The sequence below is a fragment of the Oryctolagus cuniculus genome, chromosome 1, assembly GCF_051225735.1.
Source record: "Oryctolagus cuniculus isolate XC-2025 breed Fujian yellow rabbit chromosome 1, ASM5122573v1, whole genome shotgun sequence".
In the NCBI taxonomy this organism is placed as follows: Eukaryota; Metazoa; Chordata; class Mammalia; order Lagomorpha; family Leporidae; genus Oryctolagus; species Oryctolagus cuniculus.
Genome location: NC_142867.1, coordinates 41,416,665 through 41,432,483, shown reverse-complemented (window position 1 = coordinate 41,432,483; position 15,819 = coordinate 41,416,665). Strand labels below are relative to the sequence as shown.

The window sequence follows — 15,819 nt, the reverse complement described above, 5'->3', positions numbered from 1 at the left end:
ATCCTAGTTCAAATCTACTAGAAAAATCTAATAGATACAGACCATGTTTCAGAATGAGAATTTTGAGTTATATTTCTTCTTTGCTCTGGAATGGCCATATCCAATGGCTCGGAAGAGGTGGTAATGAGAGAAACGGTGAAAGGGTTGATTGTAGATGGCAAAGCTACATCGCAGCCATGGGAAAGAAAAATGAACATGGATCTTATTTAAACTACTGTATTAGGAGTATATAAGTTACACTAATTTAGTTTACCTTGATTAATTCAGTAATTTGTATCTTCAACTGTGATTACTACCATAACAATATACCAAATACAACAAACTAACTGTTGTAGCATATGAACATGGATTAACCTCAGAAACTTAAACTTGAGTTTCAAATAATCTCTATAAACTTTATGACAAAGAATAGTATGTATTTGCTTTTTAATGAAAATGGACAATAAGTAAAATGTACAAAATATATATAAGACTAATATACTTCAGGATTGTGTTTATCTCTGGGGAGAGGAAAGGTGGGGCTTTAATAGCATGGATAGGGGCTACTGCATGGTGCAGTGAATGAAGTCATAGTCTGCAGTGCTGGCATTCCATATGGGTTCTGATTCGAGTCCTGGCTGCTCCACTTTTGATCCAGCTCCCTGCTAATGCACCTGGGACACGAGAAGAGGATGAGCCAAGGCCCTAGGCCCCTGCACCAACTTCAGAAACCAGAAGAATCTCCAGCCTCTTGGATCTGGCTTGCCCTAGCCCAATCATTGCAATCACTTGGAGAGTTTACCAGCAGAATCTCTCTCTGTCTGTCTCTCTTTGTCTATCCTCTCTCTTTAAATCTGTATCTAAAATAAATAAAAATATTTTTAAAAAAATCACATTAACACAATAAAATACATAATGAAGAAAGAGTATGCATAATATTATCTTTATGAAAAGGTCTGAAAACAGTTGAAGAGTGTGTCTAATCTTAGAGATGTTCCTTTAGATATTTCACATATTACCTTTTTGTGTGCAAAATTTAAGAAGGGCACATTATCTTTTTTATTTGCTAGCTTTTTTTCTTTTCAACTTTTATTTAATAAATTTCCAAAGTACAACTTTTGAATTATAGAAGATTTTCCCCTCAAACCTCCCTCCCACCTGCAACCATCCCATCTCCTACTCCCTCTCCCATCCCATTCTTCATCATGATTCCTTTTCAATTATCTTTATATACAGAAGATCAACTTAGTATATACTAAGTAAAGATTTCAACAGACTGCACCCACACAGACAAGGTATAGAGTACTGTTTGAGTAGTAGTATTACCATTAATTCACATAGTACAACACATTAAGGACAGAGGTCCTACATGGGAAGCAGTTGCACAGTGACTCCTGTTGTTGATTTAGCAGTTGACAATCTTATTTATTATGTCAGTAATCACCATAGGCTCTTGTCATGAGCTACCAAAGCTATGGAAGCCTCTTGAGTTCACCAACTCCGATCTTATTTAGACAAGGTCATAGTCAAAGTGGAAGTTCTCTCCTCCCTTCAGAGGAAGGTACTGCTTTCTTTGAAGGCCTGTTGTTTCTGCTGGGATCTCACTCAAAGATCTTTCATTTAGGTCATTTTTTTGCGACAATATCTTGGCTTTCCATGCCTGCAAAACTCTCTTGGGCTTTTTAGCTGGATCCGAATGCCTTGAGGGTTGATTCTGAGGCCAGAGTGCTGTTTAGGGCTTTTGCCATTCTATGAGTCTGTTGTGTATCCTGCTGCCCATGTAGGATCATTCTCTCCTTTTTAATTCTATCAATTATTTGCAGACACTGAACTTATTATGTCATCCCTTTGACACTTAATCCTATCTTTTTGATCAATTATGAACTTAAACTGATCACTTTAACTAGTGAGATGGCATTGGTACATGCCATCTTGATGGGATTGAATTGAAATCCCCTGGCACATTTCTAGCTCTATCACTAGGGGTAAGTCCAGGTGAGCATGAAGGACACATTATCTTAAAACTATATCTATGGTGACGATTAATCTTCCTAACCTGATTTCCAATCCTATGACTCAGACTATCTCTAGAGAAAAATGCACATTCTATCTTTCTTTCCATCATTCCAGGACTCTTCTACTACTATATTGTCCAATATGTAAAGCTTCAAAGCCTTAGAAATACAAATAGTCAAACTGAAATTTGTTTTAAGTGTAAAATACACAGAAATTATCAAAACAGATTAAAAGCAGATTATAAAACAAGTCCTGTTTCCATAATCCATTCAATGCCCAAATTATAATTTTAATATATTTAGTACACTATTTTCAGAAAATTGCTTTATTAAAAATGTGATTACCAGAAAATTGAAAATTGGAGAAATTAAATATTTCATTCATTATTATATAGCTAATTATTATTGCAATGAATTCTCAGTGTTCGTAAAGATAAAAATTCTTTAATATCTTAACCACTATATTATACTACATCTTATTCAAAGTACTCATGGCAGATAAAGCTGTTATGCTTAAGCAAATAAATGAGGAGTAACTTCCTAAACTTAAAGGTAATAATATCGGCGTATTCTTGAGGGAACATTATGGTTTCTTTGGTATAATGCTCATTATGATCTTTGCAGGAAGTAGCTCTGTATGTAGGTACACTCTATACTGTACTGGTCAAAATTACCCAGGGGAATGATGTAGGAATAAAGATTCCTCGACACAATCCTAGAATCATTTTTTTCAAAGGGCTACATTTTTAGAATGAGGTTTATCCAGGTACAAGAATCGTAATAATAACCTGCATGGTTTCCCAATTTAAAATTGAATTTTTGTCACATTAGAAAGCGATATTTTTATATAATTGACAAATATTTGTGTGAGTTGCATACTGAATATTTGGTTAATAGAATTTTTAATCTTTTATTCTTTTTCATACTTCAAAAGAAAGAATAATTATTTTGTTATACCTTAAAATATTGTAAAAAGATTATGAAAGTCATGAATATGAATTTAGAATGTATATACATGATATTCTATCCATTTTCAGATTAACTTTTTAAAGACTGAAGTGGAAAGAAAGAGCAAAATGATCCGAGACCTCCAGAATGAGGTAAGATTTATATTTCAACCCATTTATATAAATCAATGCATATGTAAAATTCACATATCAATCTGCCACAAGTTTGGAGCTGTGGTTACCTGCAGACATGATCTTCATTTACAGAGTGATGTAGAGAAACAGTGAGGCTGAGAATTTAAGAATGCATTATTCTTATTTACAAATATTTTGTAATGTGGTTAGTCCAAATCTCTCCAGACCAATGTCGTCTCTAAATATATTTTGCTTGGGGTAATATTAAAATCATTTCTTCTGTAGATACATGTATCTGTCTACCAAGCAGCAGCACAGTTGGCAAAAATTAGATACAGTAGTTCATGAATTTGGTAGTTCTAAAATAAGTGACTCACAAGCTCCACCAAGGGAAGGAAAGGGGAAAGTTTCTGTCTGAGTAACAGAGAACTAAAGCAAAGAAAATATTGGATTGCTTATAGCTATACAGTTACTTCATTTGGTCTATGCAGTAGGAAAGTCCCTAGCTATAAAATTGTGTTTGTTGATTTCCTCTGATTGGTTAAACTTAAGCTCATTTTTCTTTAATATGGTCATCTGCAACAAATGGATCAAGTTAAGCTTCATTCACATTTGAAAATCAAGCAAGGATAAAGTCACTTGTGAGGCTCATCTGGGTTTTTATCCTCAGAAGTTCTTGGTGCCTGGTATTCACTTTAATTTACTTCAGCATTCTTTGTGCATTCAAGTGTTAATTTCTCATTTTGTGTTAGGATATATTCTGGCAGCAATGAACACAAAAAGTTTCAACAGAAAATAAAATCAAAGAAACAAAAATTCAACTTCATTTCTCTGACTTCTCATATTTGTAACTGTATCATTTTGTGAAACGATCAATCTCTTATATCACAAATTTCTGAATTTATTTTTAATTTCTACTTTAAAATCCTCCTGCTACATTACCATTTTCAGTTTCTTCAATTTTGTATGCTTTCCCCCTAAGGTAAAGTCATTTTGTCTGTATTCTTGTGAAAAACAAGACTGGTGGAATGAATAGATTAATGCAAGTCTTGGAAACCTTAGACAAATCAAGCATTGGCACAAACATCTTTGATAAGCTGAAATTTCTTAATGAGAGGCATGAATTTTATAATGTTTGAGACTTTTTAAAGGAATGCATTGACAATAAAATGTTGGCTATTTTTGATGGACATTAATATGAAAGCATAGCATATATTGAATTAATGAGTAGATATCCAAAGAAGAGGAAGATAAAGGGAGGGAGGAGAGAACAAGTAGGCAGGGAGAAAGGGAGGGAGAGATGAGGAAATGGAGGGTATATAGAAGGAAGGAAAGACAAGAAAGTGTTTCTCCCCATTCTCTTCTATAGTAACTTGTTATTTATATTATGATCGATTCATTTCCTGGGACTCATTCAAGATATCTAAGAATGAAATAGGGATTCGCACTAAAACAATTAAGGTCAGGAGCTTTGAAAGTGAACCTCCTTCTGCCAGTGATGGAAATCAGAAATTCATCAAAGCTACTCTTTCTCAGAGGCAGCCTTTACCTTTCACTATTTCATGATTTGATTCTGCTCTGGCCATTACTTCAGTTCTCTTACTCTATATTTTCAATAAGGACCACACAGTTTAATCTAACTTTAATTAATAATCTGCCTCTTTCAGACCCTATTACCAACTAGCTTAATATTCTTTATATTGTTTTATTGCTATTACTCTGAATGCCTGAGAGAAAAAAAAATCTTGCCACAAGTTAAGTCACTGTCCTATCTTTGCCTTTCGAGTCAATGACAAGAATCCAGAGACATGAGTAATAAAACTTTGATTTTTACTGCCAATGTAACACTGTTCTTGGTGCCGGTAAAATTTATTTTCTGATAATAAAGGGATTTATTAAGTCATACACAGACCTCACAAGATTTTTAAGAGATCAGACAATACATCTTGTCAGCTGCACTATAACATAACTTCTCAGACTTACCACTGGCTTGCTTTTCCTAAGGAAGAGCTATCTTTGATAGGATCAGGAAACTGCATACCTGCATCTTGCCCCCATACTGCAGACACCAGAATCACACAGCCGTGTGTTTTGTGTTTTTTGGATAGCATTTAGCTTGTTTTCAATATCTATATATTCAGAAGTCAGTCTGAGTAGCAGATCCTAAGTAATGTCTGACCAGAGCTGCAATTCACTTGATCTAGAAGGGATTTGATTAATTTGTATTGCATGGATTTAATTTTTAAAAGGATCTCATGTCATATAAAGGGTGCTCCAAAAATGATAACCTGTGTATTAAGTCAATTTTTAAAATAAAATATTACAGTCTATGGTAACCAGCTTTAGTATACTGTAAATTATCAATAGATGATATTGAAAGTTGAGAAGTATGCTCTGAGTATCAGTGATAGAGCATTCAATTTGGTACGTGTGTTACAATATATTATGTGTGTATGTGTATATGTATATATATGTATATAAATTTCTGTATCCTTATCTTGTGATTTTTATGTTGCTTAAATAAGATTTAGTTAGATAAGAACTTTCCTAGAATGTCACCCTTCACAGTTTTCACAAATACAACATATTGCCAGGTCTTTGTGTGTACTGAGAATTAATTACTAGCACATTTATGTCAATTCTTACATGAGTGAATTAAATGCAATAAAGAAACATATATGCTAACTGCAAACTTGAAGACTAAAGCTGATCTACTAATTTGCTATTCTTTCTAATAGGAATGCATACAAACCCTACAAAAGAGCTTGAAATGATCAGATAAAAGAAAGAAGATACATGTGCATGTATAAATTTTTGAAAGAAGAAGTTTTAGATTGTCAGAAGCAGTTCATGAGTGAGATAAAAATAATAAAGGTCAATAATCATTGATCTAGAGAAAACTCCAGTAAATTTTCAGAAGGAAACCCATTTTGGTTTGACTCTTATGGCTGTAAATCTCTCCAAAATAAATTATTTTATCTCCTTGCCTCAATAAACATACCAAAGTGAAGATGATGGAATATTTCATAATATGACGGAGTCCTGCAGGGTCGTCATTTTGAAAAGGGATTCTCATGCCTGCCTGCAGATGAACAGGTCTAACAGTCAGTCAAATACACACTGAGCACAGGGGATGCTAAAGGTGTTTTCAAATACAACTTTTTCACTTTATTTCTGATGATTTACCTTTCTTTCTTGACCATTTCAGTGAAATTTTAGTCAACTGGTTATTCTGATTAATTTTTTACCCAGTATTTAAAGTGTACTATAACCCAACTGCATTAGGTGCTAGAGCTACTAAAAACAGTAACAAAAACTGGGTGGTTTAAGCAGAAATTTGCTGACTCACATTCCTAGACACTACAAGTCTGAAATCAAAGTGCAAGCAAGGCCATGTGTTTCTGAATGTTCTACAAAATCCTTCTTCCCTGCCTCTCTCTAACTTCAGCAACCCATGGCATGCTTTGAATCGCAGTTGCTTCCCTCTTATCATTACCTTTACTTTCAGATGACCGTTTCTGTGTTAGTTTTCTTTTTCTTTTCTCTTTTTAATAAAAACTCTAGGTATTAGATGTAAGACCCATCCCTAACATACACTACTTTGTTGTAACACATGTGCAAAATCTCTATTTTCATATGAGTTCACATTCTGGGGGGCCAAGTGGGCATGGATTTGGCAGTGATGATCTTCAGACAACTCCACCATCTGAGGGATTTTGTATACAAAATGTAAGCAACTTGATTTTTTTAAACAAGCAAGGAAGGAACATTTTATCAAATGTTAGCTTATCAATGGAATATTATTTATTTATTCATATATCTACACATTCATTACTCAAATGAACTCTGCTTCATCCTAGAGGGATATATATATTATCAAATTTCAATTACACAAACCAATCCCCTACCAAGAGTAATGTAAAGAATAGGACTTAATATTATATAATAGATGGCACCCTTGCCACATATGATCAAATAAGAGTCAATACAATTACACAGAATAAATACAATGTAAAGAAGTTTGACCCATTCATTTTCAATATAATGTTGTAAAGGGGAAGTTGAGAACAACCTTGTTAAGCAAACATAAATAAGTTGATATCTCAAACATTCCCTCGTAGGTGAACAGATTTTTAGTTGTTTATTGATGTTAGAAGAGCAGTTAATGTTGTTGGTATGCTGTAGCTGAATTCAATGTCAGGCCACTATACTTGAAAGCATTATGATTATGTCTTCAAATAAATGCTGAAAATATTTGTTATGTCACTGGGTAACCAATCAGGTTGATATAGTCAAAGTATAATATATAGGAGAAGAAATCTAAAAAGTTACCCTAACAAGATAATTTGCATCAATGAACTTTCTACTTTGTAACACAATAGAAGTTTTACTCAGCATTCCAGAGGTAACCCAGGACTACTATTTAATGAGAATTTACAGTTAGCCTTAGATTCCGTGTTACTACTGTTTGTATCACTTAATTCTGCCATTTAATTTCCTGAAAATGTTGTCTATGTATCTACATGACATGGAATCTTAGAAATCACTCAATGGGAACTGTATTTTTGGCAACCCCAACTACATCTGCATCACTTTTCAATTGTGATGAATCACAATTCATCACTGTTCAATTTTCTGGTAGAGAGATTTCTACTGCTTTCTGCCATGCCTCAAGAAAAGGGAAATACATGACTTCTTAACCTCATGTCATTTGTGACCATTACTTTTTATGTTTTATTAAGTATTATTACATTAGTACACGAGAAAGCCAAGCCTGCAGCTTCCTCTGGGTATATCACGTCAGTTCAAGGGTCCTAAGACGTGGGCTATCTTCCATTGCTTTCCCAGGTGGAAGTGTAGCAGCCAGGTATCGAATTGATGCCCATATGGGATGCCTGCATTGCAGGTAGAGGCTGAACCTGCTACACCACAATGCCAGCCCTATAATTCACTTCATTCTAAACAGTTGAGATGCTTCCCTCTTCTTCCTGTTGTTTTGCTACATTCAGATTTGCCCTAAAAACAGAACTAGAGAAGCTCTAGTCATAAAACACAATGTAAATGTTCATCTGCATCTCCCATTACTTTAAAAATCATGGAAGATTAATAACAAGCTCCTCAAGGGTTCATTATTCTGTTGTGTTTGCTTTGGGCCCTCACATTCCCTCTGTTATTCCATGAGTGTGCATCATGGATGTAACATGATTAATGAAACCTGTGGGCCTATGCAGCCTTTGTGTCCCAATTTGACATAGGTTTAATCCTCTCAATGACAGTTTAAATACTATTTCCCCAAGAACATGGACTAGATATAGTAGAGCTAAGTAGCTACACATTGATGGATGTGTAAGATAAGAAAATTCATGGAGGAACTTATTTAAACCAGTTTGAGAGGTTGAAAAGAATGTTGCTTTATTTGATGAACAAAGAAGAAACAAATTCCCACACTGCATTAAAACTTATTATAAAAACTATGAAAACATTTAATATACACATATTATGCAAGTTAATATATAATGTAAATCTGATTTATATAAAATAGGTAGTGGTTTTAAAGGCAAAATGATACATTTAAATGTAATATACTGTGATACAAAAATATAAGACCATAACTTAAAAAATTTCTAATCATATTCTAAAATCAAACATAATAGATAAATCTGACCTCTCATCTTTTATTTATAGCAGTTACTCATTCTTAAAATTATAATATATAATTCATCAATTTACTTTTCATTGTTTTTATTTCTCTACTACTTTTTCTATGGTAAAGAGGGTAGAACCTGTGGTGGGCATTAAGATACTGATCAAGGCACCTGAGTCCCACCTTAGAATGCTTGTGGAAAGTGGAAACGTTGACAAAAGTAATTGATTTCCTGCCAGCCAAGTGGGAGACTTGCATCTAGGGTTCCCAGGTCTCAGATTATAACTTAGTTAGCCTTGGCCATTGTAGCTATCTGAAGGGGAAACCAACCAGTGGGAACTTTCTCTACATCTGTATTTTCAAAATAAATAAATATATAATACATTGGTATAGGAAAGAATTTTTGGATAAGACCCCAGAATCACAGGCAATTAAAACACAAGTAGATAGATGGGATTACATAAAGCTAAGAAGCTTCTGCAAAGCAAAATAAACACTCAGCAAAGTTAAGAGGCTGCCTTAGGTAAAGGAGAAAATATTTGCAAACTACACAACTGATTAGAGATTAATATCCAAGATATACAAGGACCTGAAGAAACTCAATGATAACAAAACTAACAATCCAGCTAAGAAATGTGCAAAGGACAGGAACAGGCATTTTTCAAAGGATTACATACAAATGACCAACAGACATATGTAAAGGTTATCAGAATCACAAATCGCCAAGGAAATGCAAATAAAAACCACAATGAAATTTATTTCATCCTAATTAGAATGGCTATCATCACAAAAATTTAAAAAATAATAAATACTATCAAAGATGTGAATTTACTTATCAACACAAAAGGTTAACTTAAAAAAATATTTTCTGGCTTATTTCTAGTGATTGTGCAAATTCACAAACTGACAGAAATATTTTAAATAATTATTTACTATAAATAATAAGTTGTTTCCTCCACACAGACATGTAGTAAAATACTAGTTCATAGAAAGAAAACAATAGATGTAATTTATAGCAAGAGAATTGACAAGGTTTTTTTTTAAAGTCTATCATCTTTCTCTCACTCTCTCACCCTCCTGCTCCCTCTCTCCCTCGCTCTTGCTCTCACTCTTTCTGTATCTGTATTTCTATCTCTGTCTCTATCTTTTGTCTATCTCAGTTTCAACTCACATATTTGACATAAAATGGTATTGCAAATGTTATCATTTAAGCAGAAATACCAATGCCTAATTTTACAGGTGATATGAATGTCAAATGAAATAAGGTGGTGAAAAAAAACAATCATTGGGCTCCTTCTTATTCCTTTCTAACAAAAGTAAAATGGCAATATATGGCTGTTCATAAACTATTACTTTATTCACTGTATATCCTTTAACTAGCTTTTACATGATTAATACAAGTATAGGAGACTTCAAACTGGCCCAAAGATATAAAATAAAATAATAATTTCAGGAATTTTCTGTTGTCTTATAGTAAAGATACTGGTTTATGTGATTAAAGTTAATAGTTTCAGCATATGGACTTTTCTTTTTGACAATCTTCTAAGATTACAGAGTACCTCAAAAAGCTTCTGGAAAATGGAATTAAAATGTAAGTTCATTTTGGTGCAAAAAGTTTGAAATCCATGCAAAGTTTTTATAATGGGAAATTTTTATGCAATTTTTGAAGAATGCTTATATGTATGGCTTTCATTTTTTTGTACAAGAATAAACTTTTAATTCCATTTTATACAAGCTTTTCAAAGTACTCATACTGGGAACGAATATTTTGTTTTGAGTGACTTTATTTGTTGTAATTTCTTATAGTTGAAACTATCAAATATAGGCATGATAAATATCCAGGTTTGTGTTAACAATAATTACAGAATGTGCTGTATGATGGCAGGTTCATGCTATTAATTCTGCAGCAATTCTGAAATCTGGAGGATATTTCATTTGTCTTTATAATGGAATTCATAGATGATGATAAAATACCCATCTGTTTGACTTCAACCAATGTTTGTCACACTGCTACTGGGTCCCAGGCATTATGCTAAGCAGAGAGGAAATAAGACTTTCTTTATAAAGCTTGTTTTAGATCTATCTTATGTGGAAAAGATTTCTCAAAGCACATACTAAACTGACATATTATTATGATGTTTTCCAGGGGCAAAGCATTTTGTTAATTTACTTTGTACATTAGATATTGAGTAAAAACTTTGCCAGCATTGGGAATGTAACAACAATGACAATAATCATTACAGAGTTGATGACATGGATGACAGATGAGAATGATGACAGAACCAAGAACTATTATTTTAATAGTATTTATTCTGTGATTGAAATGATCAGGGCCAGGCTGCGTGTTATTAAGAAAGGAGATCCACATGCATGATCTCATTCATTTTAAGCGACTTTTTTTTCTGTTTATTTCTTTGCTTATTTGTTTGTTTTTAATGGAATGACATCTGGTGCACATAATTGAATCAAGAATTAACTGCTTTTGTGGTTTCTGGAAATTCTTCATATGGACATTGGTGCTGTACATTTAAAATTTTATAATTATTTTTAATAAACACTAGTAAAGACTTCAACCCACATGTAAGTTAGACATTGGCAAAAATCCCTTTTATGGCTCTCATCCACGGATTTTCCATGAAGGAATGGAGGGATAAAGATTTAAAAGGCATATGATCAACATTGCAATTAGGATTTGAAACCATACTGTCCTATAGAAGAGTGAATATTTTGTCCTCTTCACTAAACCTCATAATAGGGATTCAAGTTCCTGAGTAAAATCTTTAGCATTTTTGCATAACCCTTAATTGAAATTTAAAAAAAAATCTACCTCTTAAATGTGATTTCATCCATTTACTGAAATACCACATTGTGTTTCCATTTTTCTTTTTCTTCTACACCTGTGGATAGTCCATTCACATTGTTATAGTTGATAGTGTGATACATAATGATATAAAAACAAGTTTCTTTTAACTACACAAAAACTTATAGATATTTTGAACTCTGTACTGTTTTACTATTGCTGAAATAGATTGAATCTATCCTACCTGATGACCCTTCAAAGTTGTGGATCGTTTTCTGGTTTACATTGCAGAAATCAACACTAGATGGAGCCATTTTCTCCATCAATCATGTGTGTTCCAAAAAAAAATTTTTTTTAATACCCACAACTAAGGGAAACTTATATTTTCATTACCATTGCCCATTTTTTCTCTCTTTTTTTTTTTAAAAAAAGCTTCTTTCTTAACACATCATGGTGCATATTAGCAGTCTGAAACTTATATTAATATATTTATAATGAGCTGGTATTCCATGCTTTTAAACAAAAAGAATGTTCTACCCTAAGTTCCTATCTTTTTTTTTATTTTATTTTATTTTTTTTTATTTTATTTTATTTTTTTTTTTTGACAGGCAGAGTGGACAGTGAGAGAGAGAGACAGAGAGAGAAAGGTTTTCCTTTGCCGTTGGTTCACCCTCCAATGGCCGCCGCTGCAGCCGGCGCACCGCGCTGATCCGATGGCAGGAGCCAGGAGCCAGGTGCTTTTCCTGGTCTCCCATGGGGTGCAGGGCCCAAGCACCTGGGCCATCCTCCACTGCACTCCCTGGCCACAGCAGAGAGCTGGCCTGGAAGAGGGGCAACCGGGACAGAATCCGGCGCCCCAACCGGGACTAGAACCCGGTGTGCCGGCGCCGCAAGGTGGAGGATTAGCCTATTGAGCCACGGCACCGGCCTCTAAGTTCCTATCTTACAAATGATTTACACTTATCATTTCAAGCATATTTATAATCTCTCTCTTACCCATTGTATTTCAAAAAATAGGTATCTTCGTCCTTGATTCTGAAGCTTTGACATGAATCATGTAGGGTTCTTGTAAAAAACGAATATTCTGATTTAGGGTGGAACCCGAGATTCTGACAAGTTCCCAAGTGATGTCAATACATTTTACATTAAAAAAAAGTCACTTTGTACTGCAAAGCTGTAAAGATTTGTCAAATGGTACTCAGTGGGCATGTTGTGGCTGACTCCTCACAGTCATCTGGAGAGCTTCTTTCATATGTAGATTCCTAAAGGAGTTTAGAGAATCAGAATCAGGTCATGTAATTTGAAGTGTAGTCATCCACATTTCTTAAATCGGTAAAAATGATTCTATTTGTTGTACAGCTTAAGAGTTCATAGAAATAACTGGCAATTGAACTCAGTAAATCCAAATGGCTGGGAAGGAAGTCTTCAACAGTAGCCTTTGTAGCAGCTAAGGAGAGGCGAAACCACAATCTACCTTGTGTCTCCTATACTCTTCATAGCCAAGAAATAGCAAAGCAGCTAATCAAATAGCCTTCCCAAACACAACTATGAGCAAGAGAGAATTCCTTAAATACAAAATTAGGCTGAGGGTAGAGTGCGTGCTATTGAGACTGAATGATGAATAGCCAAATCAACCAATGGACCTAGTATTACGACAGGGACATAAAGAACTTTAAAATCATAGAAAGTAGGGCATTTGAAATATTAAAATGCAAGATGCATATTTGATACTCAGTACTCTTAAGCGTCTATGCTCCTAGTCCCCTGCTGTACCATTGTCTTGTTCCAATAGTTCCTCACTTCATTCACCTCATCTCCTTCAACTTCTTTATTCTTCACCCCTTCCTCTACCTTCCCTGTCACAACCATCACTACAATTGAAAAATGCAGTGCTCATTACATAGTACTCAGTAAGTAAATGTTGACTATTTTATTGCTAGCTTTGTATACTTTTATCATAAAAATACTTCACTAACAAGGGAATAAAATGTCTGCCTGTACCACAGTCGTTTCTAGGGCTAGCAAATTACAGTTCCTAGTGGAAGGCATTCTATACATAATTTCACTTCATGTTTGCACAATCTGGTAAATCAAGCAGAACCCATTATGAAAGGGAAGAAAAATGAAAGCAAGAGATAAGAAAATGAAATTTGAGACTCTCCGCATTGCTTAATTTCAAACTGAACAGGAATTAGGCATTGAATTTTCTTTCTTTTTTTTTTTTTCAGCTGCTTTTCTAACTATATATGCTGTTCCAACACCCACTTGACTCTATGCATTGAAATAGTGTGTGACACTAGCCACCTAAGGAACTGCCTCTTTTAATCTTGCTAAATATCACACGCAGGTGTCCCTTGTTAAAGCTAAGTATTCTTGCCACAGCTGGCAGAAAATACATCTCTCTTTGTATTCTTCATAAAGCATTTTTCCTTGTGGTAAATGCTACACCTCTTATTTGCCCACATATTTCTTCTCTTCTATTTAAGATTATAATTCTTTTGACAAGAAGGGAGAACTGTTACTCTGGGCTTTTAATAAAAGTACACTTCCATTTTATTTTTAAGCATTGGCATAGCAGTCTTGCACTTTTCCCACAATTCAAGCTCTCTGATAGCTGTACTTGCCAGTTATCTTTAAAAATTAACTCTTTTTTTGCTCACAGATAAAAGGATTAAAAATTCAACTATCCATTGACAATAGTTTACCAGGAAAGGATCTAACATTTTCCAAATTTGAGAAACAAGGTTTTGAATCCAAAAGACTGTTCTTGTATGCGTTATGACTTAGTTTACCATCTTTTTTTTAATATTTATTTATTTATTTATTTGAAAATCAGAGCTACACACAGAGAGAAGGTGAGGCAGAAAGGGAGATGTTTTCCATATGCTGGTTCACTCCCCAGTTGGCTGCAATGGCTGGAGCTGCACCAATCTGAAGCCAGGATCCTTTAGCCTCCTCTGGGTCTCCCAGATGGGTGCAGGGGTCCAAGGACTTGAGCCATGTTCTACTGCTTTCCCAGGCCATAGCAGAGTGCTGGATCGGAAGTGGAACAGCCGGAACTCGAACTGGCATCCATATGAGATGCCGGCACTGCAGGCAGTGGCTTTACCCACTGCAGCACAGTGATAGCCCCATAATTTACCATCTTAAAACAGGGAGAAATTGATTTTTGCTATACAGTGATAATTAAATTTTCCCATGATATGATAATTATTTTTGTAAACTACATACCTCTAACTAGTGCTTATAGTTAATCTTGGAAATTCGTATATTTCATGCATCTTCCATGTATGCTAACCCCAAATATCATGTACTGTATTCTTCAAGTGTATGTTTCATCTACCTGTTTTTCATTCTGTGCCTCCTCTTGGTCTCCAGTCAACTTTAAATTATATTAGTGAGGCTGGCATTGTAGTGTAGTGGACAAAGCTGCCTCCTGCAACACCAGCATCCCATTTGACCATCAGTTAATTTTCCAGCTGTTCCACTTCAATCCAGCTCCCTGCTAATGGTCTGGGAAAAGCAGCAGATGGCCCAAGTTTTTAGGCTTCTGCCACCCATGTGGGAGATCCAGCAGAAGCTCCTGGCTTTGTTCTGTCCCATCCTTGTCCACTGCAGCCATCTGGGGAGTGAATAATGGAATGTGAGGTCCTACTCCTTCTCTTCCTCTGTCTCTCCCTTTCTCTTTGTAACTCTATCAAATAAAATTAAGAAGTCTAAATATACAAATAAGGTGATGTGTGGCACACAACCACGTATCCATGATGTTCTTCTCAATCTTACCTTTGGTAATATAATGTGGATTTTATATGGGAATTCATCTGTATTTGGCTAAGGACTATATATATATTTAGGATGGGCCACATGACTATGTTCTGGCCAATAAATGTAAGAAAAATCATAAGTACATGACTATAATCAGAAATGAATGCAGTTGCTATACATAGTTCTTCCTTTTCTCTAGTAACTGATGTTGATGTCTATTCACTAATAAATGTGAATACACCTATGCTTATAAGCTCTTTTTATATTCACAACTGTTCTTTTTCTTATAAGATCTGCTCCATGTTTAATTGAGAGGCTTCTTTAATGGAGTCCATGTCTGGTCTCCATATCTGAATGTGGAGGCTTCAAAGTTTGTGGTAGGCATTGATTCACCCTACAGGGCTACACACTGCTTGGTAGTGCAAGATTACTGCCCCATCTATGTTTTCTGGCAGTATGCTATGATTCTCATATCTCAAAGGTTATTACATCACAATGTATTTGTTTTTTGGAAGGAAAAAATGCATATATTTG

At 34.6% G+C, this 15,819-nt stretch overlaps 1 protein-coding gene across 3 annotated transcripts in view; it reads left to right on the top strand.

Annotated features, from left to right (window-relative positions):
* Positions 1-15,819, top strand: part of LUZP2 (leucine zipper protein 2) — a 527,801-nt gene that overhangs the window by 246,056 nt on the left and 265,926 nt on the right. For all 3 annotated transcript variants that reach the window (XM_051852030.3, XM_008268979.5, XM_089310454.1), the window contains exon 5: positions 3,032-3,094. In XM_051852030.3, the coding sequence (XP_051707990.1) occupies positions 3,032-3,094 (63 nt within the window). The remainder of the gene's footprint in view (positions 1-3,031; positions 3,095-15,819) is intronic.